The sequence below is a fragment of the Megalopta genalis genome, chromosome 3 (assembly GCF_051020955.1).
Source record: "Megalopta genalis isolate 19385.01 chromosome 3, iyMegGena1_principal, whole genome shotgun sequence".
Classification (NCBI taxonomy): Eukaryota; Metazoa; Arthropoda; class Insecta; order Hymenoptera; family Halictidae; genus Megalopta; species Megalopta genalis.
Window position 1 is genome coordinate 14763214 of NC_135015.1, and position 17147 is coordinate 14780360.

General features: G+C 38.4%; 1 protein-coding gene across 3 annotated transcripts in view; it reads left to right on the forward strand.

Annotated features, from left to right (window-relative positions):
* Window positions 1-17147, forward strand: part of LOC117229465 (uncharacterized) — a 100581-nt gene that overhangs the window by 19207 nt on the left and 64227 nt on the right. For all 3 annotated transcript variants that reach the window (XM_033485949.2, XM_033485951.2, XM_033485950.2), the window contains exons 2-3: window positions 10792-10894; window positions 15571-15761. In XM_033485949.2, the coding sequence (XP_033341840.2) occupies window positions 10792-10894; window positions 15571-15761 (294 nt within the window). The remainder of the gene's footprint in view (window positions 1-10791; window positions 10895-15570; window positions 15762-17147) is intronic.

Sequence of the window (17147 nt, forward strand, 5' to 3'; positions counted from 1 at the left end):
ATCTGGAACGGTATCGCAGCTGCGTATGAATGCGTCGGTAGAATCGATTTCGTCAGCGTGCCGTTATTCAGCGGCGCATAGCACCCTCTCCCCCCCAATTCGGTCTTAATTACATGTTTGGATAAGGCTGCGAACTTCTTAGATCCAGTAAACTACGATCAATGTCACGGATGCGGAAAATCTCGGCTTTCGAGCCGTTGTGTGCTTGGAACTTACTTCAGACTTTAGAGAGGTATCCCGGTCTAAAAGCGGAGACCACTTTCGCGAATTAAAAAAGAACCGCGGCAGATTATTTAATGAGAACTTTGATATTTTGTTTAAGGGCGCAGCTCGTGGTACGCGATGAATATAACACGATTTTGCGGAATTTTAGGGAAACTGTAATTTTAATGTTCAAAGCGTAGGTCCTTGTACTACGTCTCTTTTTAGTATACCGCGGATTTTATGCATTTATTGCAAAAATTGTTAAGTGAAACAGGGAATGGTAAAAACATTAGAATTTATTTATACATAATTTTGTTATATTATTTTCGATCGATTAAAGCTATTAAACGAAGAAATACATTTTTATTCAACTCTTGTTTTGTACAATTGTTGAACAAGATTTTACAGAAAGTTCCGCTTATTCGTTAGAAACGACGACAATTTCAAAACTCAATTTCAAGTCTCAACAATTTTTAAGTGCAAATTCAGTTTCTTCGTTCAATTTTTAATATTTTGGGATTTTTTAATTGCCGCGTAATGCTTCGAATTTTTGAATGGAACTTTAAAAAGAAAATTGTTCACCTTGAAAATACCTCAAACTACAGAAATATATTTTTGTTTTCCTTGATTTTGTACATACAGTTGCTGAAATATTCGGTTGTTTGAAAAAAAATGAACTAGAATTTTCAGCATACAGTTTTTAAATTTTCGTTATAGGCTCGGAGAACAAAGCTATCTTCTTAAAGTTTTTATTTTGTTTTGTCATTCAGACAGTATGTAGTTCGTCTAATCTCTTAAAAAAATGCAGGTCATTGGGTTCAATTTTTAAAAATTCTATCTTTTCGAACGGTGTCCGAATATTCTGGCGATTTTTATTTTGGCATTACAAATAGTTAAATGCAGTGCGTTCGGAGTTCTGTTCCATCCGAATAATTCGGAGGGATGATGCAGCGTCTGTAAATCGAGACAATTCCGCGAAACCAACTCCGCCATCGCAATCTTTCGTCCGCGTTCCACGCGATGAATGAAAAATCGGGAAATACCTCGGGATCTGCGGAGGACTCGTGGACCGAGGGATTTTTATTGACAGAGATCTTGAATCTATCGTCCTGCTACTGATAAGTTTCCTTGCCGGACGAGAGAGTTCGTTCCTCCATACCCTCGTTTCTCCTCTGCGAAAAAAGCTTAAAGAGTTCCACGGTAATGAAATTTTTCAAGTTTCTCGCCGAGGATAGAATTAATACGGACGAGAGATAGGATTTTACATTAGTGGAAAAATTCGGGACGATTCGTGACATAACTTTGACGGAAGCTTAAAGTTTCAATATTGTTTGAAAATAAATTGCCGGATTGTCGAAGCGTCGGTTCGTTTTAATTTGATTTTATGATATTCGTGTTAAAAATTAATATATCGAATATAGAATTGCCGAAACTTTGCACAAATTTAAACGTGCTATTATATTATTTGCAACTTATTAAAGTTGATAAAAAAAGAAATTTGTTTCTGCAATATTCATTTACAATTCTGATGTTTTTTATCTTGCATGAAGATTCGCAGTCCAGCTACAATTGGAACATGTTTTTATTCGCGTTTGAAAAATGCTTTCCTACAAAATTTTATGTTCGCGTGAAGAGACGCCAATGTAGGCTTGCTTCTAGTAGTTCGAATTTAAATGAGACCGACGATCGAACTTCGTTCTGACGCTGACTCCATTAGTTTCGTAATGCTGTTTAATAAACTTAGCAAATTACACTACGAGAGATTGTTGTATGTATATACATCTGTGAGTTCTGAAACGCCAGGCTAAAACAACAAACTTGTAGTATGAAGTATAAATACGCTAATGAATGTCGCTAATGTAACACAAAATGTTTACAGTAAAGAGCATTTGCAAACTTATAAAAAAACACATTCAATATCGAAGAACGAAATTAATTCGCTTTTTACTTATTTTATATAAATTCTGTAGTATGTGAGTACGTTTTTTCCGATATCATTGATTCGTTAGTTTCTGTAAAAACGTTGATTACGAAATATAATATAGGATTTATTTATACGAACATTTATTTTTACAATATTCTGGTATCCAAGCGTTCTATCATCCAGTCATTGTATATTATTTAGATACATCATCACCTAGTAGAGAACTTGAATGAAGTTTTTAGATAATATAATGTTATTTTATCAGGATGTTGCAAAAAGAAACGTTCAGATAAGAGATACTCTGTTGTGTGTTATTTTACAACGACAATAGTTTTTCACTTCTAACTCGTACAATTCTCAATCAAATTTGATCGAGTAATTTATAGCAACGATGATTAGTTTTGGTAAATTTTTTCCCGCGTTTCGTCGTTCAGTTCCGTCGATCAGGCTTCTCTGAAGATCGTATTATCGTAAATTGTTGGTGGCTACAAGCTAGTAGGTCATCCGGAAAGTTGTTGCCGCTTCCTGCGCAGCGTTTCTGTTATTCTTTTTTCCTGAAACGCGAAATCTCGTTTGACTTGCTGAGCATGCAGCCGTCCCTGTAACGTTGCTACAGTTTCGTTTTATTTGTTGCGGAAAACGCAAACGGAGCCGCGGTAACCCCACTAAAAAGTGTGTTTCAATCGTATCACGTTCAACACGTAAAAACAATTGTACACCTTCGACCCGGAGAGATTTTACTATCAAAAAATCATGGTTCCCGAAAGGGTTGTGGCCACAGAACTTTACATACAAAGGAATCTCGCGGATGTGTGTTCGCTCCACGGGAGAAAATCAAATGCCGCAAAAATGAAGCACAAATTCGGGACGATTCGTGACATAACTTCGACAGAAACTTAAAGTTTAAATATTGTTTGAAGATAGATCTACGGATTGTCGAAGCATCGGTTGGTTTAGATCGTAGAATATTGATCATAAAAATTGATCGTAGAATAGACTGCAGATTTTTTGCACTCGAAACAGCAAAATGATTAAAAGTGGTTCGACTAGCAACTTTCTTTGTGCAACAAATTTACTCGAAGATTCGCAGTCTAGTCACAATTTTACCATGATATGAATGCAACATTATGGGTCTAGATAAATAAACAACTAAAATTAAATAAAAATTAAACAAATAATAATTCAAATCGTTTGGTGCTTAGATTTCCAATTTTTTTTATATTAAATTCGACATAAATATTACGATTAACAGACCGCGGATTTTTATGCAAAATAAAAATCGTCTGCGTCAAATAGAAACTAAATAGCAAGTGCATTCGTTGTTAGATAGTTTTGATAGATTAAAAATAATACAGCGTAAAATTCTTTCAATCTTTTTGCTATAATTTTGTCCTAAATTCCTAGAAAAATTCGCAGTCTGGTTGTCAACGTTTCTAGTGAAGACAAAAGTAATGATTAGATGAAAGCAAGCGAGATTCAATTACGAAACGGGCCGTTGTAAATCGCTTCGAGAAGTGGAAAGAACTTCGTGATAAATTGTCGGAGTTTCCTAAAAATATTCACGAACAGGGCACAAAGGAGCCATTGTAACGAGCGCGTTACTTTTATTTTTAATTTTAGATGGCCCGGCACTTTGCAAATAGACTTCGTACATTTTCACCGGGACGGAGTGTTTCCGTGCCGGGAGACGGAGAATAACTTTCGTTATTCACACGTTCGCATAAGTCTGGCCGCGGCACAATGTCTTAATTACCCGGTCAGGTAAGCCGGCGAAAAGAAGTAAAAGGAGGGCGCATGTGATAGAGGAACGGAAAGCCTTACCTCGGTATTTCCAGGAGCTTTAAGCACCCCTGAACTCGCTCCTAAGTAAAGTATGGAACTATACGTTTCTTTGCGTAGTTCGCGGCCCTGGAAGTTAATCTACAACTTTAAGAGCAAATGAGAGAAGGAGGAAACGACGGCAACGGCAGAGCTGAAAAATATCTCGGGTTCCCTCGCCACTTCTGCGGAGATATTACGTCTTACCGCGCTCTAAAGGGTTGCCGGGGAACGAGTTGTAATTTACCGGTGTTCGACTGCTTCTGAATTGCGCGAAATCCACTCCGGTCTTTCTTTATCATGAGCTAGCTCGCTCCTCATTCATCGAGCCGCAATTAATAAGCAACACTTTCGACACGTTTTTTAAAAATTTGACTTTTTTTAAATTTGATTTTTTAAATTTGATTTTTAAAATTTGATTCTCTTTTTAATTTGATTTCTTTTAAATTTGATTTTCTTCAATTTATTGTACAAATGTAAAATGTTTTGACAATATTTATTCTCCGTAATACGTGTAAGATTACTCGTCGTTAGCGTAATAATTACATTTGAAATCAGTTACACCGAATCAACAAAATGAAATCGGTATTATTACATTGCTTTCGCAAAGCAGCATGGAATACGTGATTCGAACTCGTCCGCCATAGGAAAATAATGAAATGCTATTTCAAGCTCCGGTTGGAATAGTTTTCCTCGGGAACGACATATCTCGTAGCCTCGATTACCTCCATAAAAGGGATGTTAGATGACACGTGTTTGATAAAAACTGTACGGAATCACTGATAGGCGATTTAAAAGCGCGGTTACAATCGAGCCACGTTAGATACAAATGCTTTTTAATACAAGTCGGCGAAGCTTCAGGAATCCGCGTGTTCCGTCGAATCAATTAAAAAGTTTTACAAACCGGCAAACCAATATGGCTGTGCAACCAGATACGCGTTCGCTTTGTCGTGCGTGACGGGCATCGCAATCGTTCGTGTTTCGTAAAATTGTCGAACAATCCGTTCCGCTCGCCATCCCCGCGATTCCGGTTTACCGTTTAAATGTTTAGCGGCTTTGAAACGGATCGGGTCGTTTGCATTTACGAGGGAGCATTAATGAATTCTCCGAAATAAAACAAAAAAAAGGAATTCTCGGCTCGCGAGAGATGTTCTTCTTGAAAGAGGATAACCGCGCGATTGGATCGTTTAACAAACAGCCGGCAAAACGGAAGACAGAACGCCCGAGGCTTTTCAACCGACAGCAGTTTTTACAATACGTTTGCTACCTTATTTTGTATCCTTTGTGCCCTCTCGAGGTTTGCTTTGCCAAATCGTTGGAGTTATTGAAACCGCGTCGAAAGCTGCGGTATTAATCTAATTGCAGATATTAGCCAATTAGCCACAGCATTGCGAAACTATCTTTATCTTCATAATCAACGGGATTCTGCGTGATGATTTTTAATTTTTACACGAGCAGAAATTCGTCGTCGATCTACGCATAATGTTTGCGAAGATCGATGTTTTCTAGCTTCGTGTTATTTGAATCTTTTCATGCTCGAAATATGGAAAGCAAGAAAATAGGAGAATTGTAAATGGCGACCCTCTGGACTTTCATCAACTAAAACGACATTAAAAAAAATTAAAGAACCGTGACAGGTTTTCATAAAGAAATATCGCGTGCTGCAACGAATGCAACGTTTCCTTTCCACGCTTTCAACGCTCCGGGCAGGCATCACGACTATAAAGATTAATAGCCGCGATTCCGTAAATGATTCATTGCTTGACATACCCATTTCTTGTCTTGATAGCAATTAATTAAATCACACATACCACCGATTAGCACTGTTATAATGGAGCCATGAACACGTAGTTTCGCTACCTATAGCGACGCAACCAGCGATCAATTAGACTGCCACAGAAAGTTGAACGATCCCTCAAAAATAATTGCATCGAACAAAATTATTGCAACGTGTAAATAAGAGTTCGAAATGATAATATATGATAATAATTTTCTCACTGCTAGTTACCTCTTCTCGATGAAAGGAGGCACTATACGTGCCGTCTCTCGGAAATTAGCATCGTTGTCGATTTTTAGCGCGTTTTTCTTACAATTACAGTACTGGAGAAAAGCTCTTATCTAATTAACCAAATTAAGAAGCCTCTCTTCGTTATTCCACTATTTAATAATCGGACATATAAGTCACTACAGTGTAACCTCGATTATCCGAACCATTGATACCATGATTCTCTATTATTCAAATACGTTTAGAATGCATTTTTTCTTTCATTTTCTTTTTATGCGTTTTCCTATTATTTTTCCTTTACTATATTTATACTACCTAATTTGTGCTTTTGCTATTATTAATAGGTTCTATAGCAATCATAATAATTTTAGATGATGCACGAACGATGAACTGCAGAAATCGATAAAGATTCGCCTCAACACCACAGATTCACTGTAACGCTAAATAGCTAACTTTGTAATTTCAGGAAGAAACTAAATCAATGATCTGTTATGCGAACGTTCCATTGTATCGTATCTTTGGCTAACGTCTATATCAATTTTATTATTCATCTAATCAATTCTATATTTTTGTAAAGCTTGCGGATCTCGTTCCTTTCCCCGTGAATTCAATTCAAACCGATATTTTTCTCGCGATATAAACCAGAATATCAACGCTGTCGATTCGTTTCATTTTCACATAGCCGATTAAGAAGAACTCGATTTCACTCCGCGTACAACAACGGGCACTGTTTCGCCCCGGATCGAGGATCGGGAATTCATTCCCGCGCAAGAAAGGGGACCAAGAGAAAAAGTAATTACATGTGAATTAAACGCGTGAGCGTCTCGTCATTTTGCCGAGGTGAATTTACTCAACGCGACGATTGAGGTCGGGTAGTAAAAATGTGAGATCGCGGTTGTCGGGCGCGTTGACCTGGAACCTTTTTAAACGACGCTTTGTCAATGAAGGTTCATAGAAACCGGTGGTCGCGGACGAATTTCTTGATGGGCTAAGGCGCGCGACGCGTTCCGTTTCCCGCAGAATGTGCCCGTTGTACCGTTTCGCGTTTAATGTAATCAGAAACACCGAGCGCGCACGGTTTCCCAAAGAAAGAGAAGATTCTTTTTATACTGAGCTTCTGTCTTCACAATAAAGAGCGTCGCGCAATCGACGGAAAATATTACTTGTGGTTCGTCGATCCGTTCTCTACCATGGTCTTCGATCGAATCGATTCGAATCTTTCGTTGCGAATTGACAAACGGGAGAGGTCTGTTAATTGTTTTTGTAATATTAATTTCACGGTTACAATGGTTACCATTTTTTTTTATTGCAATACTTTTTTGTTTGTTTGAGGAAAAAGAGAAGATACGTTTATCGCCTGTCTGAATTTTATTACAGCTTCAATGAACGAAAAATTTACAATTTGTCAACGAATTTGATGCGTTCATGATAAAATTGTGTGGTTGCAACTTGAGATACCAGAAGGATAAACGGAATTAAAAAATGTTTATTTCGTTCATTCACAACATTTGTAAAGAAATTTATATGCCATTTTTTAGTAAGTGTATAAATTCACATCAAATAGAAAAATTGAATAAACGATTGTTAATTTCGATCTGTGAAAGGGTTAATTAATTTATATTAATTATATAATATTACTTAATATTAAATTATACAAAATTTTTTATACAAAGCCTTCGATGCAATCAAAAATCTCCATTGTCTCTTGGAATTTTCGATGTCAATTTTAATTCCAAATAGCCAATACAAATTTACGCAAAATTGTCCTAATTTTTCTGTCGCGTAAACAACAAACGATACTCTCTCGAGTTTCACGAAATTCGTTGGCGAAACGAACAATCTTCAGCGGGGAAAAAACAACGCGCTCGGAAAACTACTCTCCATTTTACCAAAAGAAGAAGCGTAACGACTTCAGCACGGTTACTCGACTGCGCGTCGCCGGTGCGTCTGTGTCATATATCTGAGTCACTTTTTATTAACCGTCAACTATTATATCCAGGCTATCTCGAAGAGTTCATGATATTTTCAACCGTATAACACATAATATCGTTTCGCAGAGAAGCTTCGCCCGTTGCCCTAAACCATGAGATGGCGTGGCCTCCATCCGAGGGCCGCACACACTCAACGCCGCCACTTTTTCTGCCGCAGTAATTTTCACGTTTCCTTGTTGTTTTAGCTCCTCTTTCAAAGAATTTCGCGACACGGTTTCATCAAGTCCATTGAAACACTATCCGCAAAATACTGTAGAAAAGGAAGTAACCGTTTGTCAGTTTATGGATTAGTTTCGCGCGGTTTGGAAGCAGATAGAAAAGTGCGAATATGTCTGAGGCAAAGAAGTAGAATCGAATTTTTGCCGTTCAGGCTACATTTATTTACTATATTATTTATATTTATTATATATATATATATAATAAATATATATAAATTATATATATATATATATAATTATATATATATTAATTATATATATATATATATATATATATATATATATATATATAATTTACTTTATTATTACTATATTTATTATATTTATTTATTTGAATAGATATGAAATAATTAAGTTCTGGTCATCAATTTGCTCGATAATAATTGCAACTCGTGTTTTCCAAATTGAACTATCAACAGTTCGGATCTCGATTCTCCTAGATTCCACAAAAAAGATTGAAAAAGTACGATACAATCTCAACGATGCTACTATAATAAAATGCATTCAAAATCTCCCGCATAAACATAAGCTTGCAAATTTCTTAAATATATCTATGTAATTTCCGTACACTGTAACCGGTGTTTTAGAACTCAATTTTTCAAATTAAGATTCTCAGAGCTCACGAAAATCATGTAAAAAATGTAAGCACTTTCAGTGATTCATAAAATGTACAATAATAAAGTGCATCAAATTTCGAATAATAAAATGCATTCGCAAAGCTAGGGGGAACGCGAGCAAAAAATTCCGAACGCAGTAAATGAAATTATTCATGGACTTTGCGCCGGCATCAGAAATTCCACGTGTAGTACGTGGAACAATGCAGTCAGATAGTAACGTCTCAAGCCCGCGAATTCAATTTCTTTTCGTTCTGTTTAATCTCGTTTATCGAAAATAGAATGGGGATACAAGTTCAATTCAATATAGGGCCGCGCACAACCTTTACGAGCCTAGCGGCGGTACAGGAGAAACGGTCTGATAAAATTATGAATTACGGTGCATTGGCCTTCGAGGCTCGTCGAGGTCGTTCGACATGGGATAGGTCAGTCGCTGCATCTAACTCATTCTAACTGATGCGGTGGAGCTCCGACCGTCGATTCTACGTGAACCGGAAATATAATATCGGGGATCTCATTCGAATTCCTCTTGAACCACCGCGGAAAGCAAATGTTTCGAAGCCCTACGAAAAATGAATGAAATCCTGGGAAAACCGCATTATTATACAGCGTGTTCCGAAGAATATGTACATATCGTAGTGCGAACGATGGATAGTACCGCGTGAAAACTAAGTTATGGAAGGACATTCGGGTAATTTTTTCGATAATAAAATGTTAGTTGGCAAAATATTTCACAAATGATTTCAATCAGCATAAGGAGTGCTATCAAAATGCATATTTTCAAAATTTCATCTGGAACATTATTGGTAGTTGATCTTCGTCTGAGAAAAGTCAGATTTATCGTTTAAGTAAAAGATCAAAATTCCAGGAATCAAAAATATCAGTTCGACAAATTTGGATGCGAAAAATGATTAACAAGAACTCGTTTGTTGTTTAATTCAAGGATAATACTTATAAACTACAACGAAATCTAAGCGAGGCAACGCGTGGTTTAAAAAATATCGAGTTTTATCGTTTTTTAGAAACTCAAAATACATTTGCCTCGCCGATAATCGCTATAAACGATACAAACAGAGTTTTTCTTCTTAATAATAATTATATTACGACTTTTTTCCATGATGCTTTCAGCAGCTATCGTCCCTGAAAAATTCAGCTTTGCGAAACAATCTGCCAGCGAGGTTTTTATTTACGCACAGCTTCATTTACGTTCTTACGAGCTACGAACAATTTCTTAATATTACTAATTGAGTTATTAAATAAATTATTAATTAACTTATTAATTCGTCGCTCCAGCGAATAGCGATTTCCGCAGAAATCTGTGCAGCCAGTGTCTAGCGAACTGGTTTCTCTAATGCCCCAGAAAAATTTCGATCGAGGATTCCGAAGCGAATCAGTTTGCAAAGGCAGTTCTCTCTTCCGTTCCTGAAATTATTCAGACGAGGTTCGACCATGACCATTGCCCATTGAACGCTACATTCGGAGTGGTCGTGCCGCGAAGCCGACGTCAGAAGCAGGCTACGCCGTCGACGACGGACGGAACGCGAGTATCGATAGTCGAAACGACTATTGCGGCCGGCCGCTTTGTTTCCGGCGGTGCTTTCCGCTTTAGCCGTTCATTCGCCGGGCCGGCGCGATAAAAAGTTCAATATCGAGTTGAAAAGGTAGGCGAGCGACGAGCAGCGTGGCGAAGGGGGCGTATGCAAGTACTATTCCAGGCATCGCAAAGTGGCGCGGGCTCCATTGACTTCCGGTCGAAGTCCGAGCCAGAACCAAAGTGAACTCCTAAGATCTCGAATTGCGGAGAACTTTCTACGGGTGCGCGGGCAAGTTTCACCTGAGCCCCGGAAATGGGAACTGCCGGCGCTTCTGTTTCGCAGTAGACGAACCCCTCGTTCTCCTCTCTCTCTCTCTTTTTCTATCTCTTTCTCGTCTTTTACTGTTTCTTTTTCTTTCCCTCCTCTTCCTTTTCCGACATTCCAAGACCAGAGTGAACATCCGTTGAATTTTCTGCTTGCAGGAAACTGCCAAAACGCGGAAGCTTTCGCTGGAAAAAATGTCGCCAGGAGCATCGGCGGTTTGAAGGACGAGCTGCAAGCCGATGACGCGGAACAGTCGTACGTGTGAGTACACAGAGTTCGCACCCTCGAAACGTGTTTTTCGTCGAGAGATACTTGCTGGACTGTAAATGTTCCATGGAAACTCGGTTTGCGATCGGAAAAATCGATTTTTGAAATAGCGAACAGACCGTAAAAACAGACTGTAAATATTCCATCTTAAACGGCGTTCGAATAATTTCGTGGCTCACTGTACATACGCTACGAGTTGATAGCGTTTACAGTCTTTTGATCGAAATAATGAATGCTGCATTTAGGTCAGTATCTAGAACTTGTCCAATTTAATTAAATTTCTTGTTAATCGAGTTGCGAATATCTGGGAAATTGAAAATTTGTGTCACAGAATGTAATGTTAGTTGTGAGAGAAATTCAAACGATACGAATAACGATAATAATCGACAAGTTATACGTAGTTATTCACTTATTCATAAATGAAATTCTATGGTTTTGGTGTACTGAATGGGGAGATAGCGAATACGGGGAATCAATGATCCAGCCTCCTTCAGTCATGTGTAACTCGTGTCTGGCAACTGTGCAATAAAGGAGCTGACGCGTTAATTAGCAAGGCCGTCTTTGTAGAACTGTGCCAATTGCTTTAACTGTCTTTACTTTTGTGCCGATCCCAGAATAACAGTGACAGAGGGATCACAATTGATTATTCATAATTTGCCGGGCTCGAAAGTGCGACTGTATAATTATATTGTTGGTTATTTCTTGGGGAAATGACATAATTGCATGCAAACATGTCCAAAATCACGAAAATATAAGGTGTCTAAAGTGTTAGCGAACATTACGACGAAAACCTGTAAAAATTGCAAAGGCTTGCACAAACATGTTCAGTCTCGAAGCAATAATACGGTGATGTAACAACATTGCAAAAATTTACAGAAGCATATTGAATCGCGCGAAGCAATCGTGCAAAATAGAGCGAAGAGAAACATAGAGCGCCACAGACATGTTCAAACACATTCAATCTTGAAGCAATAATTCGGAAGGAACGAAATTTCAAAAATTTGCGCAAGCACGTTCAATCGTACGTTGCAATCATGCGAAATAGAAGAAAGAGAAACATGGTGCCACAGACATGTTCAAACACATTCAATCTTGAAGCAATAATTCGGAAGGAACGAAATTTCAAAAATTTGCGCAAGCACGTTCAATCGCATGTTGCAATCATGCGAAATAGAGGAAAGAGAAACATGGTGTCACAGACATGTTCAAACACATTCAATCTTAAAGCAATAATTCGGAAGGAACGAAATTTCAAAAATTTGCGCAAGCACGTTCAATCGTACGTTGCAATCATGCGAAATAGAGGAAAAAGAAACATGGTGCCACAGACACGTTCAAACACATTCGATCCTGAAGCAATAATTCGGTAACGCACGATACTGTAAAAATGTGCGCAAACACGTTCAATCGCATGTTGCAATCATGCAAAATAGCAAGAGGGGAAACAGGGAGCCCCACAGGCATGTGCAAAAACGTTCAATTTGTACGTCTGAACAGGATGACGAGGGGGAAAAAGTTGACAAAATTGGTAAAACATACGAAAGAGTGTCCCGAAAGAAATTCAAGGGCTCGCGAACGTAAACGGGAGGGCCAATTAACGAAGCGAAAAGGGTTGCAGCCAAAGGACACGTCAGCCGCGTTTCCTGTCCCCTGTAACAAGCTGTCCACGCAGCGTCAATGGACTACGATCAGGCGGTCGCCGAATCGTCATTAAACCGCAACTTCGACTCCGCGTCGCTCCCGGCTATCGGGGATCAAACGAACGGCACCCAAAGTACGGGGAACCGATAATTACGCGGCATACGAAATAAGGGTGGTCGTGTTACACACTCAAACTTTCTAATTGGTGTAACATAGTCGTACTACAGCCACGGGAACGCTAGTCACGCGTGGCGGTACAGGCTGTTCCAAAGTATTAGATCGTTTCGTAATCGAAGTTCGATAACGTTTCTAACCCTTGAATCTTCAGCAACCCCGTCTCTACGGAGATCGGTATAAGCTGTGACCCTAGCATTCTATTCATTTCTATTTTATTTTATGGTTAAAGCTTCTTTTCCTAGGTTTTTTAAATTCTCCTATGTTTTTATCATTTGCTTGCTCAGAATAAAATACAATGGATGGTTTATCTAGAATAATCTATTATCTAGAATATTATTATATTATATTATATTATTATATTATATTATATTATATTATATTATTATATTATATTATATTATATTATATTATATTATATTATATTATATTATATTATATTATATTATTATATTATATTATATTATTATATTATATTATATTATTATATTATATTATATTATTATATTATATTATTATCTAGAATAAGATTCACACGTTTTCTTGCACTTTTTATTTGGAGTCAATTACGATCTCCAATACTCCAGTTATTTTTTTGAAAATCAACGTACTAGTTATAGAGTTGCAATCTCTTTTTTAAAAAAGTTAGATGTTTCAAATAGCTATTTCCAGTACATCTTAGGAAAATACTATTTCAATTAAACGAGTAGCAGGACTATGAAACTGTGAAGTCATGAGATGAATTTAATAATATTGTTACACTATTTTCCATTTGTCAAAATTATTCGAAGAAACAATATATTTATATATAATTTCTCTTTATTGCAATCGTCCTGGGAAATGTTTATCTCGCATAAAGAACCGCAGTAAATACATCTACTTTCCTCCATGACGTCAAATAAATCTTGAGACGTTGTTTCACAGAAACAGGAGTATTACACGAATTATTTCCAATACAATTCCAAATATTCCTATCCAGATATTGCAGCAATTCCCTCGTGAAATGAAGTGCTTAAATCGACGTTTTCATATTTTCCCGGTGGATTCGTTGGATTCGGGAACGTCGGCGCGGCGCAGCGTCCAATTCGTTCGTCTCAATTACACCGCGGCACGAATCGTAATTACCGTGGCGGCTTGTGCTAAAGGATCCTTGCCGGCGAAATAATGCAGCCCGGGGCGGTCGTACCTGCCGGAACGTCGTCGCCGCTAATAAAAGAATCTTCGCGTTCGCGGCATTTTCATTCGCAATCGTCAGAATCGCGAACAATGGGAACAACATGTCTCCGCGTCGGCCGTTATTGAGATTGTCGGAATATCGGGGCTCTTTGGGAACGTAGCCACCGATATTCCCGCGAAATTATCTCCGCTATAACCGAACCGCGCGGCCTTCCTCGCTCAAACGATAATTGAAATTTCCATTTCCGTTCCATCCCCGTTGCGACGACGCGTTCAGCGACTGCCTTGCGGTGCGGCGCGCCGCTCGCTTCAAGGATACGCCGCGAAGCGAGCGTGCAGGGATGGAAAGCGTGGCTCGTACGTATTCTTGAAATTGTCAGTTCTGCTACCTTAATGACACATCGCTGTAAACGCGACCGTTTAACGCCAGAAGCGACCGCGCGCGCGTTTTTTTAACCCCCTCTGTTCCCGCGAAACCCGACGCGGTAACCGCACATGCACCGATGATGCAACCGTTTCTGCATTATTCGAATATCCGCGACGGCGTAAAACGCAACAACGTCGAAAAGTTCGCCGCGCTCCAACGATTTCCGTTCGAAGACTTGCTTTGTGTATTCATTAGCCGCGGGATAATCGGCTTTTATACGCTCTCACCGTGAGCACACCGTGGCCACGGCGAATGTTGGTGGAACACACCAGGCTCTGAAAGCTTGCCAAAGGCGGCGACATTTTTCTTCGTGCAGCCTTTGCGAAGGGACCAAACGAACATGTTAATTATACTTTGTGCGGTTGCGTACCGAATTGGAAGAACTTGCGCCGGGAGAACTTCCAGCGTTGGAAAATGTGGAAATTGGGAAGTCCCTGAAGAAAACTGAGAAAGCCTTGCTTCTGTTATGCAAATGTTACTGTGACCTTTTGCGAGTCTTGCAGGTTAGGGCGGCGGAGCCCTTTTCTTCATTTTGCTTATTTTTGAATTATTTTTTCATTCCTCTATTTCGTTTATCTTCGAATACACAAATTTAATATCTCTTATCTGGGTTCAGTATTTGTCTTGGCAGGTTCAGATGAAAAAGTTGAAAAGCGAGTGCTTTTTTAAATCTTTTTTCTCATTCCAAGCAATAGCAACATTAAAAAGAAGTATTTTAGTGATTGCACGGTGAACTAGGCCATGTAAATATTAAACAAAAATTAAGGTCATTTGGTCCAGTCTTTTTTTCAAATTTATTGCTGTTTAAAAGGTGATCGAGTGCTTTTCGCCAGGGGTTGTGTCAGACAAAAATCCGTCGAGAGAGAAAGCGAACGAATTCGCAACGGATCCAGAACGAAACAAGCATCGCAAGAAGTATCAAAAAAACAAAGTTACCAGGCGTCATCAACCGTGTTAGCCCATAATGCAATAGCACGCGTCGCTGTGCAAGCGAAATATGTGCACGGTCCGGCAGGAGACCCCGATGGTCTCTCCGCTTCCACGTCAGAAATTTTTAATATAGGGACGGGGCTGAGAGTGTGTGTAGAGCGTAATTTAAAGAGGTACACGATGTTATACATGCTGAAAGGAGGATGGTCTTCGGGCTGCGACGTGTATTCTTTTCATTTTATGGAGAGAAAGAGAGAGAGAGGGAGAGAAAGAGGGGGAGTGAGAGAGAGTGGAAAAAATGGTTGGCTATGTTGTTCATTAGCTGGGATGCGTCTCTGGAGGGTAGAAAAACGCTCGATGAGAACGGGGGCTCTTTCTCGTCTCGGGACGCGGCAGAGGTGCCGGAGACGGAAGCGGAAACAGTGCCTCGAGCTGACGGAAATAGGGACGAGGTCCTTGTCCCGGCAGAAGACGCTTCGACCAACTCGTCCCTTCGGTCGGGTTTGAATGTCAGTGAGTAAAAATGCTTGCTTACTCTCCGGATCGCCTCAAAGCGGTTGCCGCCGCGCTCACAATTTTCCAGGAAAATGTCGTGCAGCCGAAAACATGGCTCATCCTTCATTTTCTTCACGTTTGAAGGAAAAATTAATTGCAATAAGGAATATTGAAGAAATAAATCGATAAACTCTATGAAAACAATACTTTATATTCTATCGTTTTCGTTCATATCGATTATTTTACGTATGAATTCCAGTACGATTGAATTTCTTTATTCGGATCAATTTTTATATGGATTTTATATTCGATTGCGTATTCATTCGATAGCGTCGAATGAAATTGTATTCGTTAGTTTTTATCTCCGAATAAAATTTGCCTCAACTCTCTGCTACAAACTATGTTTTTCAATTGTAATAAATAGTATGTTTTAGTCCATGTCACACGTTTATTTGCGAGGAAGTCGTTTTAACGCTTGGTATTAAAAAAATACAAATATATTCAGTTATTACTTATTTAATGTAAATAATGTAACCTAAACGATTGTATTTTATGTTTATCACTAAATATTATTGTACTATAAAATATGTTGCTTATATAACAGCCTGTTGTCTGTCCCATTAAAACATTTGAAAATGATTTCAATAAAAGTACAGTGAAGCAACATATTTTCGTATTTTGATCTTTTGCGCAGATAGCACGTTTATGGCTGTACGACAATTTTCAATACACTTTGTGTATATGTATGTATAATATAATATATAATAGTTTCATGTCGTTAAAGTGACAATAGAAGCGACACTGTCTGAGACGATTGTTTCAACGACATAGCTTCAACTTCGAAATAATTTGTAATCATTTAGTGAGACATCATTTGACTTCGACATTTCGTTTTGTTAAATGATGTAATGGTTATTCGGTGTTGCAATTAGTGTATAATTTTTTTATCACATTCTGATGTGATTTTCATACAGCTAGTATGATCTACGTAAACGGATACATATTTACTCCGTAAATGCAATCTCGCGATAGTATTACGCGCCCATATGAACAGTAGTGCAGATATTGGACACTATTGATAGGTATTACCATGTATGAGTTAAATCATGTTCTGCTGAATGTTGGAACTGTTCTGCCTTACTCCATAGGAGATTACTACATTGGCGACGCTTCCATTGACTTCAATTAGTGATTATCTTGAACAGCAATTTCACAATTGCTTTGGAACTCCGCGAATTGTTTCTCCTTTAATTAATGAGATGTATTAAAAACTAAAGACTACAATTGAACAAATGTATGGAATATAAATGAAACAATGAGAAATGCAGCGATTCTGTTATTTTATGAATTTAGTTTCTTAGTATGAACATGCATTGTGTTTGAGAGAACAGCGTGTAAAATAAG